Source organism: Myxocyprinus asiaticus, chromosome 38, assembly GCF_019703515.2.
Source record: "Myxocyprinus asiaticus isolate MX2 ecotype Aquarium Trade chromosome 38, UBuf_Myxa_2, whole genome shotgun sequence".
Lineage (NCBI taxonomy): Eukaryota > Metazoa > Chordata > Actinopteri > Cypriniformes > Catostomidae > Myxocyprinus > Myxocyprinus asiaticus.
The window spans coordinates 36,152,055-36,179,144 of NC_059381.1; the positions used below are offsets into that span (position 1 = coordinate 36,152,055).

Here is a 27,090-nt window from a genome sequence, read left to right on the forward strand (position 1 = left end):
AAAATGCGGTAAGTTGCAAAATATTAGTATCGTTATCAGCCTATAGTTTTTAATAAAAAAATGGTATCGGCCAAACATTTTCATATCGGTGCATCCCTACTTTTCCTATATTCATATATCTTTATTTTTATTGGATTACAGTTGAGACCAAGGTTTGTTTTTTTGTGCTAAATTTATGCTAAATTGTTGGCACAAAAATGTTGCAATGCAAACAATCTTATTGGTCATAAAACAGGCTTAATGTTCTTTAAGCCAAATATAATTTCCTGCTATTGATTTTGGGGTGAAATATGAGCTGGACATATTCTTCTTGACAGGTTTGGTGAGATTCCCGCTCATACTCTCTCGAGCTGTCGTACATGTGTCGCTCATGCGGTGTCCACGTTCAGCTCATGAGCTGCTGCCGCTTCCTGTCAGAACTGGCTTTGCAGGATCATAGCAATCTCACTACTTCCTGTTCACAGCCCTCTCTCTTTCTCTATTGTGCTTCTGGTTCTGGTATACTTTTTCAAATCTTTTTTTGTCATTTTCTGCCCACAACCTCAAATCCTCCCATCAACACAAGTCAACATCTTGATTTTTAAGTTTTTATTTTTGTGGGCGGGTGATTCTCACAAAGCCTTTTAAGAAAATGCTGTGGTCATTTTTGATTCGCATATTCGATTCACAGACTAAATATGAAATTATATTTAGCGTAAAGTACATTTCGTCTACATTTAGGACCTTTAAGATTTTTCATATATCAGACAAATATTCATATATCAAATAATAAAAAAAGAATCAGGAATTCTCCACTACAGCATTTGTTCGCCCTACATTTTAAATATCTGGACATTTCTGGCACTTTAATGACATTTCCCCCCCGAGCCATGGTTAATTTCTGACCCCGGTCCTCACCCATCACAGTCTCTTTTTTTTTTTTTCTTCATTTCTCTCATTACTGGTTTTTTCCCCTCCAGGACTCCAAAAAGACACTCAAACGCACCCGTAAATTCCGGGTTGATGGTGTGGAAGTGAGCGTCACCACCTCCAAAATCATCACTGACGATGAGAAGAAAGATGAGGAGATGAGGTTCCTCAGGCAAGTTCACACACTCACCTCTCTTTTCTCCCTTTAATCAAGCTCTTTAGGAGGAAACAGCTGTTTGTTTGTTTATTCACTTTTTCTTGGATATCGGCTGAATAAACAGACTATTTAAGGCATTAGGTCTTTCCGAATGGGACGTAAATACACAAGAGAATCATAGTGCACTGCCAGAGGAAGTGGGTTTTTAAAGGCCATATAGAGTGATCAGATCTCCCTTAAACAGGTCAATGCATCATTTGAAATCTCATGAACTGTTCAGTTTTTGGGCTGATCTGTTCTGCTGAAACACCTCAGCTGCTGGTGGAAGATTATATTGAGTTTATTTTCTATCACACACAAACATTGTGCAAGACATATTCACTTCTGCCATCTAGTGGTGTGAAAGTGCTTGTACATGTGTGTTAGATCAATTACAGACACTAGATCTTCTCCAAGGTTTTGTTCAGAATAGCATACTATTCTTACTATTTCTGCAGTATGTATATTTTGTGCAATTGTTTGTGAAGTCGTATAATAAATGAGAGGAGGGCGTTTTTTCCCATGATGCCGTCTGTGGGCCGTGACAGTCACAGAACAGACGGTTGCTGCATTCTGGACATTCTTTGTTCAGCGGGACACTTGGCATGTGTTATTCAACATTCAGCAACCAAGTAAATTCATTCTATATTACATTTACAGGTTTTTTTTTTTTTTTTGCCATCCTCACGTTCAAGTTCATAGAGTTTTGACCAAAATCATAATCCTTTGTATTAAACTTTGGCTTATAAACTTGTCCTGCACTGTTTGGGCTATACATGAATGATACCTGAAATCGTACGTCTTGACTGAAAGATTTATGATTTCTGTGTGGCGGGCAATAAGATCTTTCATAAACTGATAATGAAGGAGGGACCCGAGCCTTATCTACACCGCAGACTACGGATGGTAATCGTAAGGATTTTAACAGTTCCGGGTCCAATTCCTTAACAGATTAATACTTTCGAGGAACAAATATTTGGAAATAAATGCCATTTATTAGTGTAATCAGTGTAGTGTGATTCCTGAACGAATGATTCTTATGAGCCGACTCTTTTGAATCTACAGCGTGAAACATTCAGCGTAATCAGTGTAGTCTGATTCCCAAACGAATGATTCTTATGAGCCGACTCTTTTGAATCTACAGCGTGAAACATTCAGCGTAATCAGTGTAGTCTGATTCCCAAACGAATGATTCTTATGAGCCGACTCTTTTGAATCTACAGCGCGAAACATTCAGCGAAATCAGTGTAGTCTGATTCCCGAACGTATGACTCTTATGAGCCGACTCTTTTGAATCTACGGCGCGAAACATTGAGCGTAATCAGTGTAGTCTGATTCCCGAACGAATGACTGTTATGAGCCGACTCTTTTGAATCTACAGCACGAAACATTCAGCGAAATCAGTGTAATCTGATTCCAGAACGAATGACTCTGAGCCGACTCTTTTGAATCGAAACATTCAGTGTAATCAGTGTAGTCTGATTCCCGAATGAATCACTCTTATGAGCCGACTCTTTTGAATCTACAGCACGAAACATTCAGCGTAATCAGTGTAGTCTGATTCCCGAAAGAATGACTCTTATGAGCCAACTCTTTTGAATCGAAACATTCAGTGTAATCGGTGTAGTCTGATTCCCGAATGAATCACTCTTATGAGCCGACTCTTTTGAATCTACAGCACGAAACATTCAGCGTAATCAGTGTAGTCTGATTCCCGAAAGAATGACTCTTATGAGCCAACTCTTTTGAATCGAAACATTCAGTGTAATCAGTGTAGTCTGATTCCCGAATGAATCACTCTTATGAGCCGACTCTTTTGAATCTACAGCACGAAACATTCAGCGTAATCAGTGTAGTCTGATTCCCGAAAGAATGACTCTTATGAGCCGACTCTTTTGAATCTACAGCACGAAACATTCAGCGTAATCCGTGTAGTCTGATTCCCAAAAGAATGACTCTTATGAGCCGACTCTTTTGAATCTACAGCACGAAACATTCAGCGTAATCAGTGTAGTCTGATTCCCGAACGAATGACTCTTATGAGCCGACTCTCTTGAATCTACAGCACGAAACATTCAGCGTAATCAGTGTAATCTGATTCCCGAACGAATGACTCTTATGAGCCGACTCTTTTGAATCGAAACATTCAGTGTAGTCTGATTCCCGAACGAATGACTCTTATGAGCTCATTACGCTGAGTCATTCATTCATTTGTGCTGTAGATTCAAAAGAATCGGCTCATAAGAGTGATTCATTCGGGAATCAGACTACACTGATTATGCTGAATGTTTCGCGCTGTAGATTCAAAAGAGTCGGCTCATAAGAGTCATTCATTCGTGAATCGGACTACACTGGTCGCGCTGAATGATTTGCGTTGTAACTTCAAAAGAACCAGTCCATAAGCAGAGCTCCAGATTGTGACTAAAATGGGCAAATAATTGTAACAAATAATAAATAACTGTGTCAATAATTTAAGATCAAGTTTCCATTGGCGACAGCCAGGAACACTTTGTGTGCTTTTATGTTTTTGATTTTTTCCTCAGATATCATCTTTTGAGTTATTGAATTGCATCTTTTAGAGTGTCTTTTCAGTGTCTTCTGCCACTTTTCACCCTTTCTGTTGAGATGAGTTTGTTGCATGCAACAAACACAACGCAAGACATGGTATCCGATTCGCAGACGAATTATGTTTTTGAACAGTGTCTTTTTAATAAATTAGCCAAACAGATTCCTGAATTGAGTGAATTCACAAGCTGTCAGAGAATTACAACTAGGGGCACCTGGGAGTGCAGATATTAAGAGTCTCTGGTGTATTTCGGACTTGGGAGTGGACTCTTTTGACTTCAGCCTGAAGGAAACGTCCCAGAATACCTTAGCGATGGAAACTTCTCAGAACACCCTTGCAACTGCATAGCAATGGTCTGGCAACCAACCATAACACCATAACATAATGGTGTTTTGCAATTTTTTTTTGTGCATGTGTGTAAATGTCTGTGTTCTTGCACATAGGCGTCAGGAACTGCGAGAGCTGCGTCTGTTACAGAAAGAGCAGCATCGCTCTCAGGCCGTGCTCAACCTCAAACTCAAAGACCAACGAGAGCAGATGCAACGCAGATTTGACCAGGAGATGAATGTGAGTGTCTCTCTGACACTACAGTATAATCACTTTAAGAGTCCATGTGACATTGTTCAAAATGAGTAACAGTGCCGAAATATCCATCTATGTCTGTGTTCTCAGGCCAAGAAGAAATTCTACGACACAGAGCTGGAGACTATGGAGAAACAGCAGAAACAGACCATAGAGAAGATGGAGACGGATCACGCCATACGACTGCGAGACGAGACCAAACGCATCCGCGCCGAACAGGAAAAAGCCTACCAAAAGTTCCTGGACCAGATGAAGCACAAGAAGAAAGAGGTGACAGAATGAGTCATTTCTGAAATGTGAAATTAAATGTTTGCAAGTGTGACTAACGTGTGCAAACATTTTGTGGGGCCACAGTAGATAGATGGCATATACATATACAGTATGTTGATTTTGTCTCAGGTAAAACAAGAGGTGGAGAAACTTCCAAGGAGTCAGAGGAAAGACAGTATGAAGGTCAAAATGAACAACTTTCAACAGATGAAAGTAACTGAGGTATGCTTCACAAATGGATGGCCACATCATGTGACATCTACTATAGGCTGAGCATTATTATTGTAATCATCAGTGTTTGTCTGTGTCAGAGGTTGTCTGTATTATAATTCATGACTGTTCTTTGTACAGGAAGAGAGGTTTGTTGCGGATCAGAAGGAGTATCTTGAGTCAACGCTGAAGAGGATCGTTGACGAAAACAAGCGGGAGATCTCTGAGACGGAGCGCCAGTGCCTCAACAACAAACAACATCTCATTAGAGGTATATATGGGGTTGGGTGACGTATGTATAAGTGGATAAAGCTTAATTTCTCAAGCTTTAGAAATTAACTTTAAGACAGATTTGGAATAGAAAAAACATTTTAGAATGACATGATATTCTTTTTTTCACTTTATGTGATTTCAGTGTTTCAGATCAACATTTAGTTTAAAAAAAAAAAAAAACGTTTTTTTTTTTTTTGTCTCAATTCTGAAAGTAATTAACTTCAGTTCAGTCATGACAACTCTTGGATAGATTTAGCATGTTAATGTGGGTATGACGTATTGATACGATACTGGTCTTGGCAGACTAGATCTGCTATGCTGCTGCTGCTGCAGAGCGAGTACAGACATTTGTCACTGCTAGAATGTACACAGAAATACTGAGTTAAGTATGTGGACATGCTGTTGTTGCTGCACAATTAGAAAAACACAAGTCATGTATGATGTGCTACTACACAATTAGACATAAATTAAATCCCCATGTAGCAGATCTAGACCAGCGGAGCTGGTGAGGAGGAGGGTTTCAGAGAAAATTCTCTCACCATGCTACAGTTAAACCAGCTTGCAAACTGAGCAAATTTAAATATTTGGCAAACAGGTTGTTTGGCTATCCTGTTACACTTCAAAGGACCTATCAGCTTGCACCATGTGAGCTGATTGGCTTAAAATATCACATGTGAGCAGCTGATTTGCACCATTCAGGGTTTCATGCCTGAACTAAGGCCATGTCCACAGTAATATGTTTTTGTTTGAAAACACATTCATTTTGCTACATTTTGGCATTCCATCCACACTGAGACTGCGTTTTTGTCCAGCGAAAGCTACTTTGGACTGCAACTGTGCCTCTCCAGCCGGCTTCAGTAAATGTTATATCTCCCCCTTGTGGTTTCCCAAAGCTATTACGCCATTGGAAAGCAGACAAATTAGGCTTCTAATTTAAATGTCAGCTAATGTTAATATATCGATGCCTCAAAAATATATCGATAAAGTAACATGGCAATTAATAATCGTTATATCATTATTTTATGACATCTTTAACGATAATATATTTAAGTAAGCCTTTACAAGGGCTTTTTTTGCCCCTACATTTTTTTTTATTTCTGTAGCATTTTTGCCCCGAGTCCCCAAGTTAAATGTGGAATTTTTTGGGACCACAGCAGTTATGTCGAGTGGCATCGTGAAAATACCATGAGACCACAACATTATGTAGTGCGAATGTCCATTCTGGACTCTTGGGTGTATGCTCATTGCTTACAATCCAACCGCTGTTTCCTTTTGCTAGTGCGAGAGGCCACTATCTGGGACCTGGAAGAGAAGAACCTTCATGAGAGACACCAGCTCTTCAAACAGCAGCTGAAGGACCAGTACTTCCTGCAGAGACACCAGCTCCTCAAGAAACACGAGAAGGTTTGAGAGCTTCAGCTCTTTCTACTGATGTGAAAGATAATTCAGTGGTCTGACACTCACCCATATCTGATGATTTGTGGTGTGACAGGAACAAGAGCATATGCAGTGTTATAACCAACGCATGATCGAGATCCTGAAGGCCCGGCAGCAGCAGGAGAAGAACAGACTGCCCAAGATCCAGCGCAGCGAGGGCAAAACACGCATGGTGATGTTCAAGAAGAGCCTGAGGATCAACTCCACCGGAAGCTCTGCAGAAGACCGTGAGAAGATCAAACAGGTACAGCGGCTCTTTCTGTCACCTCTCATCTGTGTATGTGCTCTCCGCTTTAATACTTGGCTCTCTCCGGTTCAGTTTTCCAGACAGGAGGAGAAGCGTCAGAAAGCGGAGCGACTGCACCAGCAGCAGAAACATGAAAATCAGATGAGGGAGATGATCGGCCAGTGTGAGAGTAACATCAGAGAATTACAGCAGCTACAGGTGACACAAACATACTGCACAATCGTGAGATTCGCTTGAGTCTGTGCAAACGTTTTGGATGTTGGCGATGTACAAACGCCAGACCGTTACATTTGTAATTTGCTTTTCTTTAATGTATCTGACTTGGTCAAATATTGTAAGAGAGGACACCATAAACCTCTAGCAGATATCGAACAGTCCTGTAACTGTTATGTTTGAATGTATCATGCAGAACGAGAAGTGTCATCTGCTGATAGAGAATGAGACACTGCGTCTGAAGTCACTGGATGAGCAGCACAACCAGCAGCTGAAGGACTGGAGAGAGCAGCTGAAGCCCAGGAAGAAGGTCTGACGCTCACTCATTTCTCCTGACATGTCACAGTACTAGCACATAAATACCTGAGAGATGATTCTATGTAGAATACACGCAGAAATAGTTTCTGGATGATATATTTGCATTTTAGGCAAATCAATTGGTATAAGACATTCCTTTAGTCCCATTGACAGCAGATTTAACGGTGGATATACTGCATATATCATTTTTATTAAAATATTTGATTGATTTATTTAGTCCTTTTCGCAATACTTAAGCTCGCTTTACATAATTATATTCAGTGATTTTTCTATTTTATATTACTTGCTGTCATCTAGTGTCATCAAAGAGCAAAAATCACGGGCGCTCAAAGACAGGATAAAAAAAAAAAAGTAAATAAATATGTTTAATGTAAGATTGTGAATATTTACAATATAATTTATGAATTATTGGATTTATTTTTATTTATTTATTTATTTTGTAAAATGAGACCAGAGAAAACATGTTTGGATCATATTATAAACCAAGTAAAAATATAATATAATATTTTATAAAAAAAATAAATTAAAAAAATTTATATATATATATATATATATATATATATATATATATATATATATTTTTTTTTATGAAATATTATATTACAGAAACCACCCACCCCATATACACAGTATATATTGTATATATACACTTTTTTTTTTTTTTTGACATTTTCACATACATATTTCTTTCCTCTGCTTTTTTTATAAGACTATTATAGTACCTTGAGTACTGAGAAAAGAGCTATATAACTAAAAATTATTATTCTTATTACTATACACACAAATATTTTTTATTTATATATATATATATTGCATAAAAGATATTCCATACATTTTTTTTTTTTTTCATTGTGACATTTTTGACAAATAAGCATATTTCCCCCAAATTCTCATTACTCATTACCATAATGCATCTGGGCATTTTATTTGTAATTATAATTATTCTCAGTGGTGATTCTCATTAAAAATTATGTATAAATGTAATTAGATTAGTAATACAGAATAAAGATTAGTTTAATTAAATCAGAATAAATACCATGATGTAGTACGTACAATTTTAATAATATATAATGTTTCCCCTCATTACATTAATGACAATGAGTTTTTCTCTGAGAATGTGGTTGAAAAATGTTTAATTGTCATGAAAATAATGTCACAATGGAAATCATTTTAATGGTTCTAAAATATGCTTCATTTAAGCAAAATATAACTTTGTATTTTTGTTCTTTTCATTTTGAATTTTGGTGAAGTGTTCTTTACAGGTTTTATTAAATTCACCCAACTGTGTTTTTAGTATTGTTAGCTAGATTTAACTGCATTGTTGATTAATAAACAATTGACTGTCAGGCACTTTTACCACTGTATGCTGTTCAAGACATCTACACATTTACAAACGTAGATGTTTTACAGATGATTGTAGATGTAAACTGTGTTGTCTCCTCTCTCAGGTTTTGGAGGATGAACTGAACCAGAAGCAAAAAGAGCAGGAGATTTTCTTCAAGATGAGTGAAGACTTTGAGTTTCAGAACCTCGGCTCGCCCAACAAACTCACCAAGTTCCTGCCGTACGCTGATTCCTCCACCACATGAGCTGCTGCCCCAAAACACACCCTCACGTCAGCGGACTGCACACCAAGTGTTTTACTTTTTCGTGGAAGACTTTTATGAAGGTTTAATCGGATATTAGCTCACAGATCTCAATGAAAATCAGTGAGTGCAGTTTGAAGCTCCTAAAGCAAGTTTTGCGTTAACTGAACCGGATTTATCACACTGAAGCAGTGCAAAGCCAAAGAACTAAGTTAAACTATTGCTGAGAATTTACCAAAAAAAACAATCACCAAAATTGACCTACTTTGCTCGTAACGGCATATTTAAATGTCTAAATCAGTAATCACATCCAGCTGTACTTTTATGTTCATTTATTACCGGGTTCATTGGTAGATTTCTGGTCAACATTGAGAAAAGTACTTTGATATGATACATTGATTTAAAAAGGGTTCATGTGCTCATGAATAATTAATTAGGGGGATTGAGCTGTTTCACTTGGATTAGTTTCTTATTTACCACACAAGATCTGAATTTAGACCCTCTTGCCTTCGTTTAAAAGCTTTTGATCTTCAAATTTGATCTTTAGTTAAATTGCCAAATATATTGTATAAACATTATATATTCTTATATATTTTTACTTTTTTTCAATAATCTTTTAACGTATACATCAATATTCGCTTTACATTTTTCTAACAAATTATATAACCAATTTCAACCTTGTGCAAATGTTTAATTGCTGGAAACATTTTGTTGCAAAGGAATTTACATTTTGTAATTTTTTGAACTGCTGCAAAAGTTGTTCTTTACTAAACTGAACTGCAGAAATGCAACTTTTAATTGGTACATTTAAGTTATTTTACTTGTCATACTTTTATTGTCATCAGAGATGTTTTTTGTCGGTGTACGTATTAGAACGCAACTAATTTGCCACTTTTATTATTATTCTGCGATGTTCACCAAAATGTGAGTTATACTCTGCCACCAAACTGTCAGTGGCACATTTACTGTAAACACAACACACTGGATGGGATAAGACCGTGCTGGTACTGACCGTACCTGCAAACGCCAAAGTTGAAGACTCCACTAACATAAGGGTTGATTTTTGTTTACGCTAAAAAGAAGATGCTTCATATGAAATTATAATGTTTTCCTATTTCTTTTTATCATATTGTTGGCTGTTCAAAGCACTGTCACCTAACCAAAGTGCAATATGTTGAGTTCTTTCTTTAAATGTGTTCAGATTTTACCTATTTTGTGTTATTTTATCCATTCTCCAAAACATGTATAAACATTTGGTACGAGATTTACACCTGTTTTTCAGTTCCTATACAATTACTTTTAATTTCTCGTATTCCAGTTTTTAAAGTTTTCCCAGCACAATTTCGATCATTCCTTTAAGTCTAGTAACCAAAGGTTTCGTGTGGATGGATGTCTCAGTGTAAAAAACTGTTGTCTTACAAGAGTTCATATAATAAATGAGATGTTTATAATTCACCTGTAGAGTTCTCTTTATTTGAATCCATTTCGGTTAGCGGTTGTATAGAAATAATTGTTTTACAAGTAGTTGGGGCCCAAGAACTGAAGCTGTGTAGGTACTTCCCGTATGGGATTCTGTGGCAGCTTTTAGAACTATTTGGTAAAAAAGTTATTAAATTTGGTACACCCATAAGAGAAAGTCTCAACTGCAACTAGTACAAATTTGGGGTCTTCTTCTCAAACCCTCAAGTGCCACATACAGTGTGTGTGTGTATATATATATATATATATATATATATATATATATATTTTACGAATATTTTTTTCTTTTTTTTTTCTCTCCTTTCCTCCCTAATTTGGAATGGCCAATTCCCAATGCGCTCTAAATCCTCGTGGCGGTGTAGTGTCTTAATCCGGGTGGCGGGGGACGAATCTCAGTTGCCTCCGCATTTGAGACCGTCAATCCGCGCATCTTATCATGTGGCCTGTTGAGCGCGTTACAGTGGAGACCTAGTGCGTGGGGAGGCTTCACGCTGTTCTCTGCAGCATCCACGCACAACTCACCATGCACCCCACTGAGAGCAAGAACAACATTTTAGCGACCATGAGGAGGTTACCCCATGTGACTCTACCCTCCCAGCAACTGGGCCAATTGGTTGCTTAAGAAGTCTGGCTGGAGTCACTCAGCATGCTCTGGACTCAAAATCGCGACTCCAGGTGTGGTAGTCAGCGTCTTTACTCGCTGAGCAATATTTGATAAAGAAATATTTTTGATACTCTGTAATAGGGATGTCATAAAATATCGATATATCGGTTATTGATTGGCACATTATTTTGATATGTAAATTAGCTGACATTTAATTTGAAGCCCAACTGGAATGCTTTCCAATTCACTCAGTTGGCCTCTGTTTAACAGTCTGACGTAATAGCGTTAGGAGACCACAAGAGGGCGATATACCATTCACTGAAGTCGGTCACGATCACACACACACACACACAGGACGAGCTGAAGCGGCGCAGAAGGTGGTCCAAAGTTAAAAAGGTTTTTGTACTTCAAGAATGAACAAAGTGACGTTGATGAGTTTGCAGGTTAGTGAAACTGGTGTAACTGCACAATGTTTATTATGCAATTTCTCTGTATGTAACCATGAATGGGTCTTACATTCAAGCTGTCAAACCACAATACGACATACTTGTTACTGAAAATACATTGTGCAGGCTCTATGAAAGATCCTTGTACACAATATATCATCCAGTTATACTAGAGTAAATAATCCTTTAATAATGACTTGGGTGAAATTTAATGAAGAACTATGCGACTTGTGGCACTTCAGAATGTTGACGCCATGTGTGTCTACAAAGTTAAAATAAATAATTGTTTTGAATTTTAGAACTTGCCATGTCATCCGCCAGATGCATCCGGTGTGTGACTCCCTTTAATTAACCCTGCCGCTCACACTTTACCAAAGTTGTGTTGAGAAATATGTCTGAAGAGAAAAAGACTATTGTGCAATGAGCAGCCCTATTTATATCTGAACAAAAATCGATATATATCAATAATCATCAGGAAAATCTTCTGATTATCGATGCCTGAATAAGTATGAAATACTCTGTAAAGTGCCAGTAAAGCAGAACTTGTAGTCACCAATCACAATCCACTTCCATAAATTCTCTAGGATTATAAAACCAAAAAGAAAACAAATCATAAAAGACATGAATACAGAATGTTTTCAGTTCTTTGTAAAATCTTTAAAGAACAGGCATAAATGGAAGTCAGCAAAACAACTGTACCCTTGATAACTGTCCCACTCATGGATCTCATATCAGTATGACTGTTACAGCTTATACATCAAATTAAAAACATCAACTATTTAAAATGTTTATTTGGTTTACATTAAGTAAAAAAAAAAAGTTAGTCAAAACTTGAAATACTATGGACAAAACAAGTATCACAAAAATCTGGAGAAAAATAAAAGAAAAAATGTCAACACATCTCCCACGTCATCCTTTTAACTTGCTCACAAATCGCAAAAAGACCCATTTGAGTTTCCAAAGTGCAATTCCTGCCAATGCCTACATACACACACATATGAGAGAAACACAGATTAACAATCACTTTCCAGACAGTACATGCGGTATTAATCCTCATAGTATGATGTTCTTTCTCTTGCAAATGAACTCTATTTTAAGTACAGCCACACCAGAACACATTCGGTTATCCTCTCTTCCTAATTCACTTAACTCAGGTGCTTGCACATTTTTTTAAAGTTGGGACGTTGGATAAAATAGTTTTATAAGCAACTAGGAGCTGATGACCATAGAGCAAAGTGAGCATATGATTTTCGGTGCTCCCGGTATTGTCAACAAATCCGATTGGGCACCAATTTAACACTGATTTCAGTTTTCTGATCAACAATGGACAATAAGAATGTCAAAATACAACATAGATATTTTAAGTAACATAATGACTACACATTTTCAAATGTACTGTTAACAATAAACATGTTTATCAAATCTATGCTTGAAACCAGTCAAGCATGAATGTTAAAACATTTGACAATGATTGTAAAATATCTAAGCACCTTTGCTAACGGTATGAAAATACTTAGGAGTTTGGGCAATACTGACGATATTGTGGCTGCTCTGAGGTAATCCATTATTCTTATTTACAAATGTAGACGATTAGTACAGCAAACAAATGGGGTTGCTATTTTAGTGATAGTCATGAAGTGAAATTAAAATAGAAATGGGTGCCACTGTACTGTAAACCATAAGGTCATTTGTTCAGGTCTGTTTCTGCACAACTTTACTTTCCACAGTGCACAATTCTACACAAAATCTATGAAAAGTGCACATTTAAAGCATGAAAGAATTCTTATTTAAAACTGAAGTGGAAAAATAAGCAAAATCTCGATAAAGAGCTTTGTAGTAGCACCAGAAAACATTTCTTTAAAGACCAAGTAATTTCTATGGCTTGCTATTAGTTATTAACACTTAGCTGTAAACTAAAAGATTTGTAATGGAAATATAGTAAGCGTTTAAGTCTTTATAAAGGTTTCCAAGCTTTGGTTTTGCCATGTTAGCTCTAATTTGACATTTGTGTGTAATATAGAATCATACTCCATTTCTAATCTAGAATTTATATCTGCTGATATACACTGCACATAGACAACACGTTTTGCTTATTTGCATATACTACGCAAAAAGCGCTGCACACTTTTCATATATTGAGGCACAATATCATGGAGGCGGCGAAAGATCGTTAATATATTGCTAGTCACCTTCAGCGATACATTTAAAAAAAGGTTTGATTAACATAAAAAGGGCAAGTAATGTGATGTTCAATGCTAACATCTGAAAGAACATCTTACACATGGTTTTCCCCAAAGGGAATGTTACACAAAAGCAAGCAACCTAATTATTATGGCCTGTTGAACTTACAAATGATGGAATGTAATGTGAAAAATATCAAAAAAGGTACCCATAAATAAAAGATGTTAATTAAATAAGTTTTCAATAAAAGGCAGCTGTGTCAGAGTACCTAAGGTTTCTTGGTCAGATAATTTGAAGGGATCCAGCCCTCCAACACTGGCCCATCGCTCACATTTTTACAAAACCACCAGCCACTGGTACTCCGCTCCAGCACTTCAAAAACAGCGCCCTCTTTGAAGCCAGGCGTCTGCTCATCTCCTTCGAAGTCTGCCACAGCTAAGAACAGCTCCTCTTTGGCTGGCTCCTTGATCAGGGGTGGGAGTTTATCTCTCGGAGGTCCAGGTTTTTCTGTTTTAATGAGGGGCTTCGGTGGCACAGGCAATTTTGGTTTGGGTTCCTCCTTCTCCTTGGAGGCTGGCAGAGCGAAAGCTTTCGTTTTGGGTGGTGGGGGTCTGACTTGAAGAACAGCTGGCTTGGCCTCCTGAAAGTCTTTTTGAGGAGCTTTGGTTTCTGTAGGACTGGCAGGCTCAACACCCTTCTTCGGTGGTGGAGGTCTTCGAGGAGCCACAGAAGGCCTTTGTGGTGGCTCTTTTGGTGCAGTTGAAGGTGGTTTAGTCGTTTCTGATGGGTCATGGCCATTTTGTTGCTTAGGGGGGCATTTTGGCTCTTCATTTGATTTGCCATTATTTAAGGTGTTGTATGAGGAGTCATTCTGTTGGCTAGGATCACTTGAGTTGCCACCAAACTCTGGAGGCTTAGATGGACGAAGCTTACTCCTCAGGTTTGTGATATCCAATTCGTTCTTAGCTGCTGGCTCTGGTTTTGCTGCAGGGGCAGGTTTTGGTCTGACAACTGGTTTCGGCTTTACGAACAGGGCTGGGCTGGGTGAATCAGGCTTTTCTTCATGCAAATCTGGCTTGGGCTTTGGAGGTTGCTTTGCCACAGGCTTGAGGTTAAACTTTTTCACCTCCTTGGCCAAAATTTTGTGGCCACACTCCAAGCCCATCTCATTGCGCAGGTGGAGTTGCTTGTTCTTTTCTTCTTTCTTAATCTCTTGGGGTTTGTCCGGTTTGAGAGGAGCGGCTTTTGGGGTCACCAATGGGAGGATGACCCCTGGAGCCAGTGGTTTGGGTGGGAGAGGTTTGGAAAGGTCTATTTTGGGTTTGTCCTCCAGTTCTAGGCTCTTGTTGATGGACTCTCTCCTAGGTGGCAAAGCTGGCTTCTCTTCAGATGTGGGTGAGGATGGAGGTGGGGGTAAAGGCCCTGAGAGATGGGGACTGCTCTTGACTGCATTGGCCTTCCATTCTCTCAGCTTGGGACGGGTGGGAAAATCAGAGTTGGATGAAGGTTCATCCGGCAGGGGTTTAGACCAACTATCTACTGAGTTGGCGTTAATACTGGAGGTTTCATCAAGCTTCAGTTGAGCCATCTCACCAGGAAGGGGGGCCAAAAAGTTAGGCCTAGAGGCATTGCTGGTCTTCTTATACTTATCAATGAATGTGACTGGAGCCCAGCCTTCCTTGTCATCTATCTGAATGTACCACCAACCACTGGAGTTCTTCTCAATGACCTGGAAGTATTAGAGGTAAATGTAGAGATGCAGGTGGAACAGCTGGATGTATTCATCGGAGAACTTGCCAGTAATGAAATAAGTGTTGTCTCCTTTTGTACTCACCTCAACTTTCACTCCTGACTGGAAGCTAATGCCATCGGGAATGGTTGTTTGAAAGTCAGCTATGGTGTAATACTCCTCCTCTACTTGCGGAGGAACTGGCGGTTTAGGCAGGTTCACTCCTCGTGGCTGTTCAAGGAGTTGGAGACAACCGAGGCATCAGAATTTTATGCAAAGTTGGCATTAGGGTTGCCAACTGTCCAATATTAGCCTGAAAGCCTGTATTTTGGCCAAAATAAAGATCCTGAAGTATGTGGGACACCTATTGTCCCATATTTTATTTGTCCAGGATGGGTGGCGAAACACTAAGGGGAATCCCATCCCGTATTGAAGTGCTCAAAATGCTAAATTTCCTGTATTTGTGTGGCAAAAAGTTGGCAACCCTATTTATCATGTCAAAAACCTGTGCATTCACGTTCATGTTGAAAACAGAAGAACAAACACTCGAGATACATTCATACAACAAGTTTCAATCTTACTATTGTAAGATCCCGGCGTGGTGGAGGTCTTTGTCGTGCACCTGCTTCTGTAAAAGTGAAACAGACAGAGTTCAGAAAGACTAAATTGCATTCTCAAAAAAGAAATTGAGGCAATTATAATATTTGTTTTTCTGATTTAAATAAAATGCATCGATACCATTTTCAAGATGATATGTATGAGTAATGATACCTTTATGTTACCAGTATTTTACACTGCAGTTATAAGGTACTTCCACCTTAACACTGCAATATTTAAGGTACAGCTACCTTATCCTGAACTATTGGATATATTATATACTGTATATGCATAGCCTGATTGAGGAAGCTTTGGTAAACTTTAGTAACTTAAATTAGCCTGCTGAAAAGATCAGTAAGAATTTCCATGCTGGTCTAGGCTGGTTGGTGCTTGTCTAGCTGGTGGACCAGCATAGCCAGTAAAACTTAGCTGGTGAAGCTGGGTGACCAAGGTAGTAATGTTGGGTAATCAAGTGAAAAAGGCTTGTGGGGACACCAGCGCCCCACTCTGGGGACCAGAATCCAAATGATTTGCTGGTCTTTTAATTAGGGTATTCATTAGGGGTGGGAAAATGCATCGATCCATCAAATAAATTTTGATGCATTGATTACAAAATTTAAGACCCGATTATTATTATATATTAATACCCAATGTGTCCATCTCATATTACACGAACCTTCTCACAAAAGACACGGAGTGGAGCATGCGAAATTAAAGGGAAAGGGAGCGCACTTTGAAATAAAGAAAGTTTATGTAGCCAAGTTCACCCGTGAACCTACATAAGATGGATGGATGGATACTGCCGAGTTCAGCATTCTCTGTCATTGGTCAAATGGATGCAAACAGTTTTGAATAATGTATGACATATATTATGTTAATATTGCTTTTGTATCTCATTAAAATTTATAATTTCTCCATAAAACAGTTTAACCACGAATAGAACTTGGCTTAAATAATATGACTGGTGGGCAGACATTGGCTGTGAATGAAAACACTCACTTGTTACATTCTATAGTTTTTAATTAAATCATTTTACAGTGAATGTCAGAATAGGGGGCAATTTCAGACTGTTCTGATGGGAGCTAACCAGTTGAATACAGTCAATGACACGCGGCAGCCACGAAAAAATAAAACATTTTAATCTTTCACAGTGCGTGCTGCAAAGAGTTCTGCATGAAAATGCGATTGAATTCTCGTGAACGAGCTTGACAAGCGGAGGCGTCTCCGTGTAGTCGTCTGATGCCCCTTTCCCTATCCCAAAATGAATAGGGATCTCTTGGTTACCACATCCCATGTATAATTGCCTTTACATGCTACTAATAGACAGTTTTTCATTCTATGAGCCTGAACGATTAAAACCTGGATCGTATCTGCCTGCACATGACATTTCATCTGTACTTACTGGTTTCAAAGTTCAGATTAAATGTTTGGTAGAGAATCGGAATCGAATCGAAGTCAGAGTGAATTGTCCCATCCCTAGTATTCATACATTTATTTATTTTTTTCCCCATAAGAAACCTTTTTAGGTGTACTTACTGCGCTTGCTGTCTGAGAATGGTGAAAATCGGTCCCTCTGATTCTCCTTGTTTTCCTTGCTGGCATTCTGCTGTTTGCCAGCCACATCTAGATCATTAGTGCTGGCGTGAACTGGAGCACCTGCCGCCATCTTCTGACTGAGAATGTCAGCCTTCTTCAGATAGGATGCCGGGGCCCATCCCTCTTTATCTTGGTACCTGGGAGGGGGTGGAGTCAACTCTTAGTCTGAGAAGAGACTATTTTTAGGTCTTCTTTTCTGGGGACATCTGTGTTTGTTTTTACCTGATCTTCCACCAGCCTTCTAAGTTTTTCTGAATGACCTCAACAGTCATGCCTCTCTCCAAATCGATTTCATCTTGATCACGAGCAGAGTATGGATAGATCGCCGTGTACTTTTCCTCTGGAGACATGAAAAGAATTTGTTTACTTTTAGTTCATAAATAAAATCCAACCACTACAGCCCATTTACCCTATATATGTTTTATTTGTTTTGTTCAGTTTCAAAATGTATATAAAGCCTCTATATAGCTATTTATTTGTGAATCAAATGACTTATACGCTTACAACAGCAGTTGCAAATTTTGCCAGAGACTTAACAGGGTGAAGATGATAATAAGTACATCTGCTGGGAAGAATGATTATTTCACATGTTCATACAAAATCACAATCTAAACACATTACATGACACTACCAGGTTTGGTTGTTTAAATGTGTTTTCTCTCTGTTCATAGCAGTTCAATGATGGGAACAATGTTTCAATATTTTCTTATTCCTCCTTTCCTTTTCAGGTTTTTGAATCCAATACTCGTTTCATATCTGCGCACTGCAGAATGACCTTCAACCACGCAAACCCTTCAACATTTTGAATGTACCAGGGTTGACAAAAACGTTTTGAAAGAGATATTTCATGGGTTTATCTTAAACGATTTCAAATCCAAGTACAGGTGCTCTTGAGCAAAAACATTCTGCCTGACATTCAAAAATGAGAGGATGAGCTGGAGCTGTGAACCTTCATGCACATGACTTGTTTTAAAGTACAAGGAAGAACAATGTTCTGGAAGAGGAAATTTCTGAAAGTGTTGGACACAAAGATGACAATAGGAAGTGAAATATAAGCGGAAAAAGCACACAGCTGTTTAAGCACTTTATTAATGATCTGATTTGATAGTATGATTTGAATTGGTATTAATTTGGCAATTACTTAAAATTACGGTCTGTTCATCATACAAAGTGATTTGATATCTTCAGAAGACTTGACGCATGAGCCGCATGGATAATTATATGACAGTTTTGGGCGCTCTATTAAAGGAATGTTCCAGTTTCAATACAAGTTAAGCTTAATCAACATCATTTGTGGTATAATGTTGATTACCACAAAAATGTATTTCGACTCGTCCTTCCTTACAAAAATAAAAAAATAAATCTAAAATCTGGGTTCCAGTGAGGCACTTACAATGAAAGTGAATGGGGCCAATCCATCAACGTTGACATACTCCACAATACGCATGTTAACATGATTTTAGTGTGATAAAAATCGCTTTTCTGTGCAAAGTTATATCCAATTTTACAACTTCGTTGTCATGACGACATAACGCTGTGAACCCTGTAATCCTGCAAAAGTGAATTCAAACAACTGTACAGTTAAAATAATACACAAGTTTTAAAAGAAGAATGAATGTAAGTGCTTTTATAAAATTACAAGCTTCACATTTCTACCTTTTAAACCCTCCAAATATTGGCCTCATTAACCGTGTTTCCACTATGGGGCCAGTGCGAGCCTGGGCTATCATTAGCCTAGAACCTCGAGCCGCAAGACCAAAAATCGATCTGCATTCCCACCATCGGGACAGTAACTTTGCAGCGTTGACCAAAAACCCACATATAATATGCCGCTGCGATGCCAACATTACACACCCTGCCCGTTTTATAAGCAAGACTGAAACTCAAACTCAGGTATCATGTTATCTAGAATACAGAGTTTATATTGAATGTAAACAGCAAGATAATTTAGCATTGACAACTCACCGACTGTAACTGCCATGGTGTCCCTAATGGTCTCTCAACTAACAGTGGGATGATGTCCCAGTACACCATCTATGAAAGTTCACCGAATCAAGGCAAGTAATTTCTTTGGGTCCGCTTTGTCCATCAGTCGTTTTAACGGATTTGTACTGTGCACACGTTCCCCCCCGCCTCAATCCCTGGTTGGCCTTGTTTGGCCCAAGGGTAATCATGGCCATTGACCGTTGACCCCAATAAAGCCCCAAGGAGGCACGATGAAACCCTGAAAGTGACAGTGGGAACTGGCCGTAGCACGCACTAGCACGCCCTCATTTGGCACGATAGTGGAAATGTGGCTATTCGGTTCAATTGTAAGTGCCTCACTGTAACCTAGAAAAGGAAGGACAAGTCAAAATATTTTTAGCATGGTATCCTAGGTTGTAGGGCATTACTAAGCAGATGCTTACTGGCCAAAATCAAAAGAGTCCACCCCTAAGTCTAGTATATTCTGTTCTTTAGATATGGCTCAGGTCTCTCATTAGGGCTAGGTTTATTATAGTGTTAAGAAGTGAAGTCACTATAACCTCCTGAGACCAGAGCGTGACTGCTGTGTGCATTTTTCATTCTGCTTTTTGATTTGTAACTAGTAGCCCCTAAGAAACATGCAAAAACAATTCTCAATTCTCAATGTGATAATGCACAATGAATATAGGATATATAAAAGGACAATTAGCCTATAGTCTACGTACGTGGTCATTGTGTTTAACAGCGTGCCTTTTCGTGATAAATCGATAAAATAATTTAAATGGCATATCGGATGAAACTACAGACTACTCTTTTGACTCAAAAAAGTTTTAAAGTCAAAACTTAAAAAAACTTCTTACCAGGTGTAGTTTTGTGTCCATTTCTCCCAAAGAAAACTCAACTGAGATCAGCGGCATGTTGTTTTGTCATATGACTCGGTGCGTCGCAAGTTTAACAGTTTAATGACAGCCTAGAGTCTCCTGAACTGAGATCAATCGGTTTAAATGAAATTAAATAATGCATAGCCTATACCGAAGCCAAAAAGTAATGTCCACAAATGTGGACGCGGGGTCTCTGAAGAACCATACCAACGTATTTATCCCGCTAAGACGTTCAGCACTGCATTGTTGCCCGCTAGGTGGAGCAAATAAAAGCTGTACATAGGACAGATTGTAGGTGACACTATATCCTGCTCTTACCTTTTATGATTGATTTGTTTAAATTGTGATTGTGTTTGATTGATTGTTAATATTTACATGTTTTCATGACAAACCATGCATCATTCAACATCATTTATAGGGTCCAGAAAAGCAAAGTTCTTAGGAAAAAAAAAAAAAGGGTGACAAAAGGGAAATTTTTGTAAACAACACGTAAGCTAAGAAAAAGCAAAAGGAAGGAAATGAACAAAACATACAAGCCATTCATTTACACAATGTTCCTATTCAGTGCTTCATGCTATGGTCATGCATGTTATCTGCACCATTGCATACAGTAGGACACACATGCTGAGGGTGGGGAAATCATTGTCACAAACAGAGAGATAAAGTGGTGTGCTCTCAACCTTGGCCAAAGCCTGTGCTGAACAGATCCCCTAATGTACGCCGGCGACCGACGTGCCTCGGCAGTGACAAGAACTTCCGGCACACTCCAGCAGAGAGCAAGCACACACATGAGAGAATCTTGATTTCACCTCTCTTTACACTGGATATGCTAGGTTACCAAACATCTAATATTTGCCATGTAGGGCAGAACTGAAGATACATTTTCATCACTTCACAAAGACATGTTGTCTAAGTGAAAGAGTGGACTCAACAGTGTGCATGCAGTTAAAGGGATAGTTAACCCAAAACTGAAAGTCCTGTCATCGTCACCCGTAGACTTTCTTTCTTTTGTGGAACACACAAGGAGATGTTGGGCAGAAAGTTAGCTTCAGTCATTATTCACTTTCAGTGAATGGACAAATTATGCCATGAAAGTGAATGGTGACAAACTAAAATCTACTAACAAGAAAGTAAGTCATACAGGGCGATGACAGAACAACATAGGGTGAGAAATTCATGGCTTTTGTATTCATTTTGGGGTGAACTATCCCTTCTGAATAACTCTGTTCTTCACTTTGCTTTTTGTATCATTGCCATTCTAAATGTGAGACATCTGAGTAAGACATTTTCTCCAAAATGTACTTCCTTTAAAGGTGAAATGTGTAATTTCTGTGCCACTAGCAGCAACAAACGGAATTGCAAAAAAAAGACAATTTGTACATTTCCTGAACAAAGCGTGAGTGAAGCTTGCCCAGGCAAAACTGGCCACCACTAGGTGGTTTCCAACAGTGTGTTTTTTAGCACATTGCTATGCTGTTGTTAGGAGGTTCTGGGTGGTTGATAGGGCTTGCAGCCCTTCTTCCCTGTCCCCTATCCTCAATTGGTCAGACAAACAGGTAGTCCCACCCCATACTCCATTGGTTGAGCCAGACATTGACTGATGTCAGACTGCGGAACCTACCAATGGCTTACTTATCTTGCCTGTGCACATTAAACAGGAAAAAGAGAAAGTATTCTAACATCCAACAGTTACACATTTCACCTTTAAGGGAGTGTAGTTTTATTCTGGGCTCCATTACATTAGATTGGTCTGTGATGATAAAGTTTTGATGAAAAGAGCGTTACCTTCTTCTCCTGGCATTGAGAAATCATCGGGGTCATCCTGAGCTTCAAGACATGTGGCTGGTACCCAACCCTGAGCGTCATCCGAACTAACAAACCACCAACCTGTAGAGCAAATCCAACCTTACTTAACACTTCAGAACTGGCTTAACATAAATCAAGAGTTCATGGCAAATTTGACAAACTTGCAGGAAATTCGCCACTGATTGTTTTCACATGCATGTAAGCTTTGCAGCAAATTGTCCATTGTTGTCAAAGGTTTTCTGCAGGTTCACCACTAGCGGTGAAGAGCTGCAAACTTCTGGCAAACATTTGCGGCGAAAGTGCACAAGCTCATTTGCATGTGAAAATAATGAGTGGCAAATTTGTGGCAAGTTTGCGGCTAGTTTGCCAGAACTCTAGATTTTTTTGTAAGGGTGCAATAATATGCTTTTTATCAGGCAAGACTCGTGCCACTGAGAAACTAAAAGGAATTTAGTTTATGATTAACCAAGTCGGGGAAAATTCAGAATTTAACCCTTTAAGTGAGAAGAAAAAAAAACCAATCATCAAATTACTAATAATTACAGTCTTGACCAACACAAAATAGGACTCATTTGAAAGCTTAGATGCTCTACTTTCCAGTGCATGCAAGCATTATGACCAAAACTGTGCTTTGAAATTTGCAGACAAATCAGAAGTTCTGTTTTGATCATTTATATTTAAAAAAAAAAAAAAAAAATGCATTATTGGAATTAGTAAAAACATCAAACTGAACTGTCATATGTTGTTGGAAAGCCCTCAAAGAGTAGAATACAACCAGCTTTTGTGTTTTACTCACAGACAAAAATGAAGCGAGTAATAGCTAATTATACAGTTGAAGTCAGAAGTTTACATACACTTCGGTTGAAGTCATTAAAACAAATTTTAACAACTCCAGAGATTTCATACATTTAGGACATCTACTTTGTGCATGACATACGTAATTTTTCCAACAATTGTTTACAGACAGATTGTTTCACTTTTAATTGACTATATCACAATTCCAGTGGGTCAGAAGTTTACATACACTAAGTTAACTGTGCCTTTAAGCAGCTTGGAATATTCCAGATAATGATATCAAGCCATTAGGCAATTAGCCAATTAGCTTCTGATAGGCTAATTGGAGTCAACTGGAGGTGTACCTGTGGATGCATTTTAAGGTCTACCTTCAAACTCAGTGCCTCTTTGCTTGATATCATGGGGAAATTAAAAGAAATCAGCCAAGACCTCAGAAACAATTGTGGACCTCCACAAAACTGGTTCATCCTTGGGAGCAATTTACAAACGCCTAAAGGTACCACGTTCATCTGTACAAACAATAGTATGCAAGTTTAAACACCATTGGACCACGCAGCCATCATACTGCTCAGGAAGGAGACACATTCTGTCTCCTAGAGATTAACAACGTTTGGTGCGAAAAGTGCAAATCAATCCCAGAACAACAGCAAAGGACCTTGTGAAGATGCTGGAGGAAACAGGTAGACAAGTATCTATATCCACAGTAAAATTAGTCCTATATCAACATAACCTGAAAGGCTGCTCAGCAAGGAAGAAGCCACTGCTCCAAAACCACCATAAAAAAAGCAAAGATCTTACTTTTTGGAGAAATGTCCTCTGGTCTGATGAAACAAAAATTGAACTGTTTGGCCATAATGACCATCGTTATGTTTGAAGGAAAAAGGTGAAAGCAACCGTGAAGCATGGAGGTGGCAACATCATGTTGTGGGGATGCTTTGCTGCAGCAGGGACTGGTGCACTTCACAAAATAGATGGCATCATGAGGAAGGAAAATTATGTGGATATATTGAAGCAACATCTCAAGACATCAGCCAGGAAGTTAAAGCTCAGTCGCAAATGGGTCTTCCAAATGGACAATGACCCCAAGCATACCTCCAAAGTTGTGGCAAAATGGCTAAAGGACAACAAAGTCAAGGTATTGGAGTGGCCATCACAAAGCCCTGACCTCAATCCGATAGAAGACTTGTGGGCAGAACTGAAAAAGCGTGTGCGAGCAAGGATGCCTATAAACCTGACTCAGTTACACCAGTTCTGTCTGGAGGAATGGGCCTAAATTTCAGCAACTTATTGTGAGAAGCTTGTGGAAGGCTACCCAAAATGTTTGACCCAAGTTAAACAATTTAAAGGCAATGCTACCAAATACTAACAAAGTGTATGTAAACTTCTGACCCACTGGGAATGTGATGAAAGAAATAAAAGCTGAAATAAATCATTCTCTCTACTATTATTTTGACATTTCACATTCTTAAAATAAAGTAGTGATCCTAACTGACCTAAGGCAGGCAATGTTTTCTACAATTAAATGTCAGGAATTGTGAAAAACTAAGTTTAAATGTATTTGGCTAAGGTGTATGTAAACTTCTGACTTCAACTGTATGTCTTTGACAATTATGTTTGTGTTGGTTATATGCCGTGTTTTCTCTTATAACTTCACGAAAAATAAACGGAACATACAATATCACATATCATTATTTAGAAGAGATGATTATCTTTCAAACGAGCGCACACACAAGGTATGCATAGATCATTAGATAATCCACACGAAACACAATGTTACATATGGCCATCAGGAGATGGCGCCATTAAATGACAGACTTAATGATGACTCAAATGGCACAGAATGAAACTCATTCTGTGAAATCTCATTCCTAAAATCATGTCTGCATGCTATAGATACTTTTAGTCATTGTTGTGTTTGCATGTGTAATTAGTTCTTATGAACAATTAATATGTTTTATTTGTTTGGAGAGACTTTTGGATACTATGATAAATTATTCTTGTTATGCTATAACTTCTGATTGCTTTGTCTTATCAACACAAAATTGTTCTCAGATACAGTTGACATGCTTGGGAACAAAACATAAGCAGTTTTTCAGAGCCACCTTATGTACACCCAGAGATATATAATGTCAAATAAGAAATATATATTTTTTGTGTGATTTGCAGCAGTTTCTTAGGCTGGGAGTCTCAGAATGTATCAATCTATATCATTAAAAAAATGAAAAGTTTTCTTTACAATGATACCAATTGAACATAACCGTATTATTAGCTAAATTTTACTGTAATTTCCCACAAGTTACAACTGGGACCAAGAATATAGCACATACTTTACTGTTTTGATTTTTAGAAAAGGCATGTAGTTTGTTGCATTGGGCTATCCATGGAGTAAAATATATGTCTTCACTTAGCTGGGAAAATTTTTTAATGGGTTAATAATATACTCTAATGTTTCTGGAAATATTCCATGTATTGTGTGTATGATAACTTGTTTATAGGTAATTCATACTGAGAAATAAAATTTAAAACTACACTTACAGCAGTTATAAGTTATGAAATTCTTTGGATTTCAAATAAAGAATCGTACCAGTCTCGTTCTTCTCGATGACCTCCACCACTTGCCCCACGTACAGGCTGACCTCAGAGCTCTCCTGCTTCTCATAGTCTGTGACGGCCACATACTGATCCAACATCAGCGGGTCGCCCAAGGATGAGTCTCCTCCTAGAGGGACAGAGTGGACAGGTATCGACAACTCTTCTGATGTTCCACCACAAGATAAGAAAGAAGCAAATGTGATTGGAAAAGATCAAAGCAGGAAAACAAGCCAATACTGGAGTTTTAGTGCAGGGAATCTTGCGAGGAAGTGAACCCACGCCAAATCAACACCGCTGCAGCAAATATGGAAATGGAGTGGAATGATTGCATGTTTTTTTTTAGGGCTTTCTAGACTAAAACACTTTAGTTTACTTTACAAAGAACATTAATTAGAAACTAAACAATATAACTGATGGTATAAACAGCACCAGAGCAGCACGTAAAGATTAGTTTAATGATTTATATTAAAACACTGAAGCAGTCACTGATTGTGATCCAGATTAATTTCTTTGCTTGTGTCTGTGAATGATTTCATGAGGTTATCTCATTTACATTTCAAATATGTTTTTGCAGAAAGGTGGAGATAATAACAAGTACATGATTGCTGAAATTGCTCCAAATATTTGGAACATTACAAGGTATATTTCAGCCAGAAATGAATATTTTGTCATCATATACCTGTATAACTTTTTTACTGAACAAAAAATGAAAATTTAGCAGAATGTTGCTCTGAATGTTGCCCTGCTCTTTTCATTCAATGAAAGTGTACAGTGATCAAGGGGAAAGGACCAAATGCACCATAAAAATATCCTCAAAGTAGTCCATATGACTCATGCGCCATATTCCAAGTTTTCTTGTGTCTTTATTTCCACAGAGGAAAGTCATACAGGTTTGGAACAACACGTGGGTGAGTAAATGATGACAGAATATTCATTTTTGAGTGAACTATCCCTTTAATGTAAAGCATCTTTAATATCAACTACTTTTTGATTTGAACACACTGATGAAATCATTCTCAGATAAGTTCTTCTTTCTACTGAATTCAACTAAAAAGCCACAAAGATGCTGTCTGAAGCCTTTAGAACCCTGAATACATTAGAGAAATGATTATACAGTTTTTAAAGCCCTGATGTGAACATCTTAATCACAAGGTTGAAGAGAGCACAACAAAGGCCAGTAACATACTTTACACAAGTACGCATGATCAGATGCGAGCGCTTGGCCAACACTTTGCCAACGTGAAGTCCGGTTGAACATGTATAATGTGCGTTCTTGCGTTAATGTGGTGGTTGAAATAATATAGACTGATGGCTTCAGCAGAAGCATATATCTACAATTAAAAAAAAACCTCGGAGCTCATGGAAGAGCTGTCTCTAAAGGTTTATTAGCTATTGCTAATAATCAATTACCCTATTGATCTTTTTTTTTTTTTTTCGGAACCAGACTGTTGTGCTTTGTAGAAGCGAACAGTTCACACTAATGTCCACTGGCAATATTGAGACTGCAACGCATACTTGCTTTGTGTTATGAATTGCTGCGGTCTGACACATTTTGGAACCCCAGATGCATTTAAACATAATAAAGCTATATATCTATTATATTAGTGGCCAA

At 38.3% G+C, this 27,090-nt stretch overlaps 2 protein-coding genes across 5 annotated transcripts in view; one reads left to right on the forward strand and one right to left on the reverse strand.

Annotated features, from left to right (window-relative positions):
• LOC127429124 (serine/threonine-protein kinase 10-like) overlaps positions 1–10,262 on the forward strand; it is a 67,670-nt gene extending 57,408 nt beyond the window's left edge. Inside the window, exons 10-19 of the mRNA XM_051677947.1 lie at positions 960–1,081; positions 4,115–4,238; positions 4,344–4,523; positions 4,653–4,745; positions 4,875–5,004; positions 6,286–6,410; positions 6,499–6,687; positions 6,763–6,888; positions 7,100–7,213; positions 8,670–10,262. Of these exons, the coding sequence (XP_051533907.1) occupies positions 960–1,081; positions 4,115–4,238; positions 4,344–4,523; positions 4,653–4,745; positions 4,875–5,004; positions 6,286–6,410; positions 6,499–6,687; positions 6,763–6,888; positions 7,100–7,213; positions 8,670–8,810 (1,344 nt within the window). The 3' untranslated portion in view covers positions 8,811–10,262. The remainder of the gene's footprint in view (positions 1–959; positions 1,082–4,114; positions 4,239–4,343; positions 4,524–4,652; positions 4,746–4,874; positions 5,005–6,285; positions 6,411–6,498; positions 6,688–6,762; positions 6,889–7,099; positions 7,214–8,669) is intronic.
• Positions 10,263–10,375: 113 nt separating this feature from the next.
• The window catches only part of LOC127429126 (SH3 and PX domain-containing protein 2B-like), a 72,248-nt gene continuing 55,533 nt past the window's right edge, over positions 10,376–27,090 (reverse strand). For 2 of the 4 annotated variants that reach the window (XM_051677953.1, XM_051677954.1), the window contains 8 exons: positions 25,471–25,605; positions 22,070–22,172; positions 20,966–21,051; positions 17,662–17,779; positions 17,380–17,576; positions 15,828–15,874; positions 15,352–15,477; positions 10,376–15,246 (listed from right to left, as the gene is read on the reverse strand). In XM_051677953.1, coding sequence (XP_051533913.1) covers positions 13,786–15,246; positions 15,352–15,477; positions 15,828–15,874; positions 17,380–17,576; positions 17,662–17,779; positions 20,966–21,051; positions 22,070–22,172; positions 25,471–25,605 — 2,273 coding nt within the window. In that variant the 3' untranslated portion in view covers positions 10,376–13,785. The remainder of the gene's footprint in view (positions 15,247–15,351; positions 15,478–15,827; positions 15,875–17,379; positions 17,577–17,661; positions 17,780–20,965; positions 21,052–22,069; positions 22,173–25,470; positions 25,606–27,090) is intronic. The other 2 variants (XM_051677956.1, XM_051677955.1) reach the window with 1 other exon arrangement.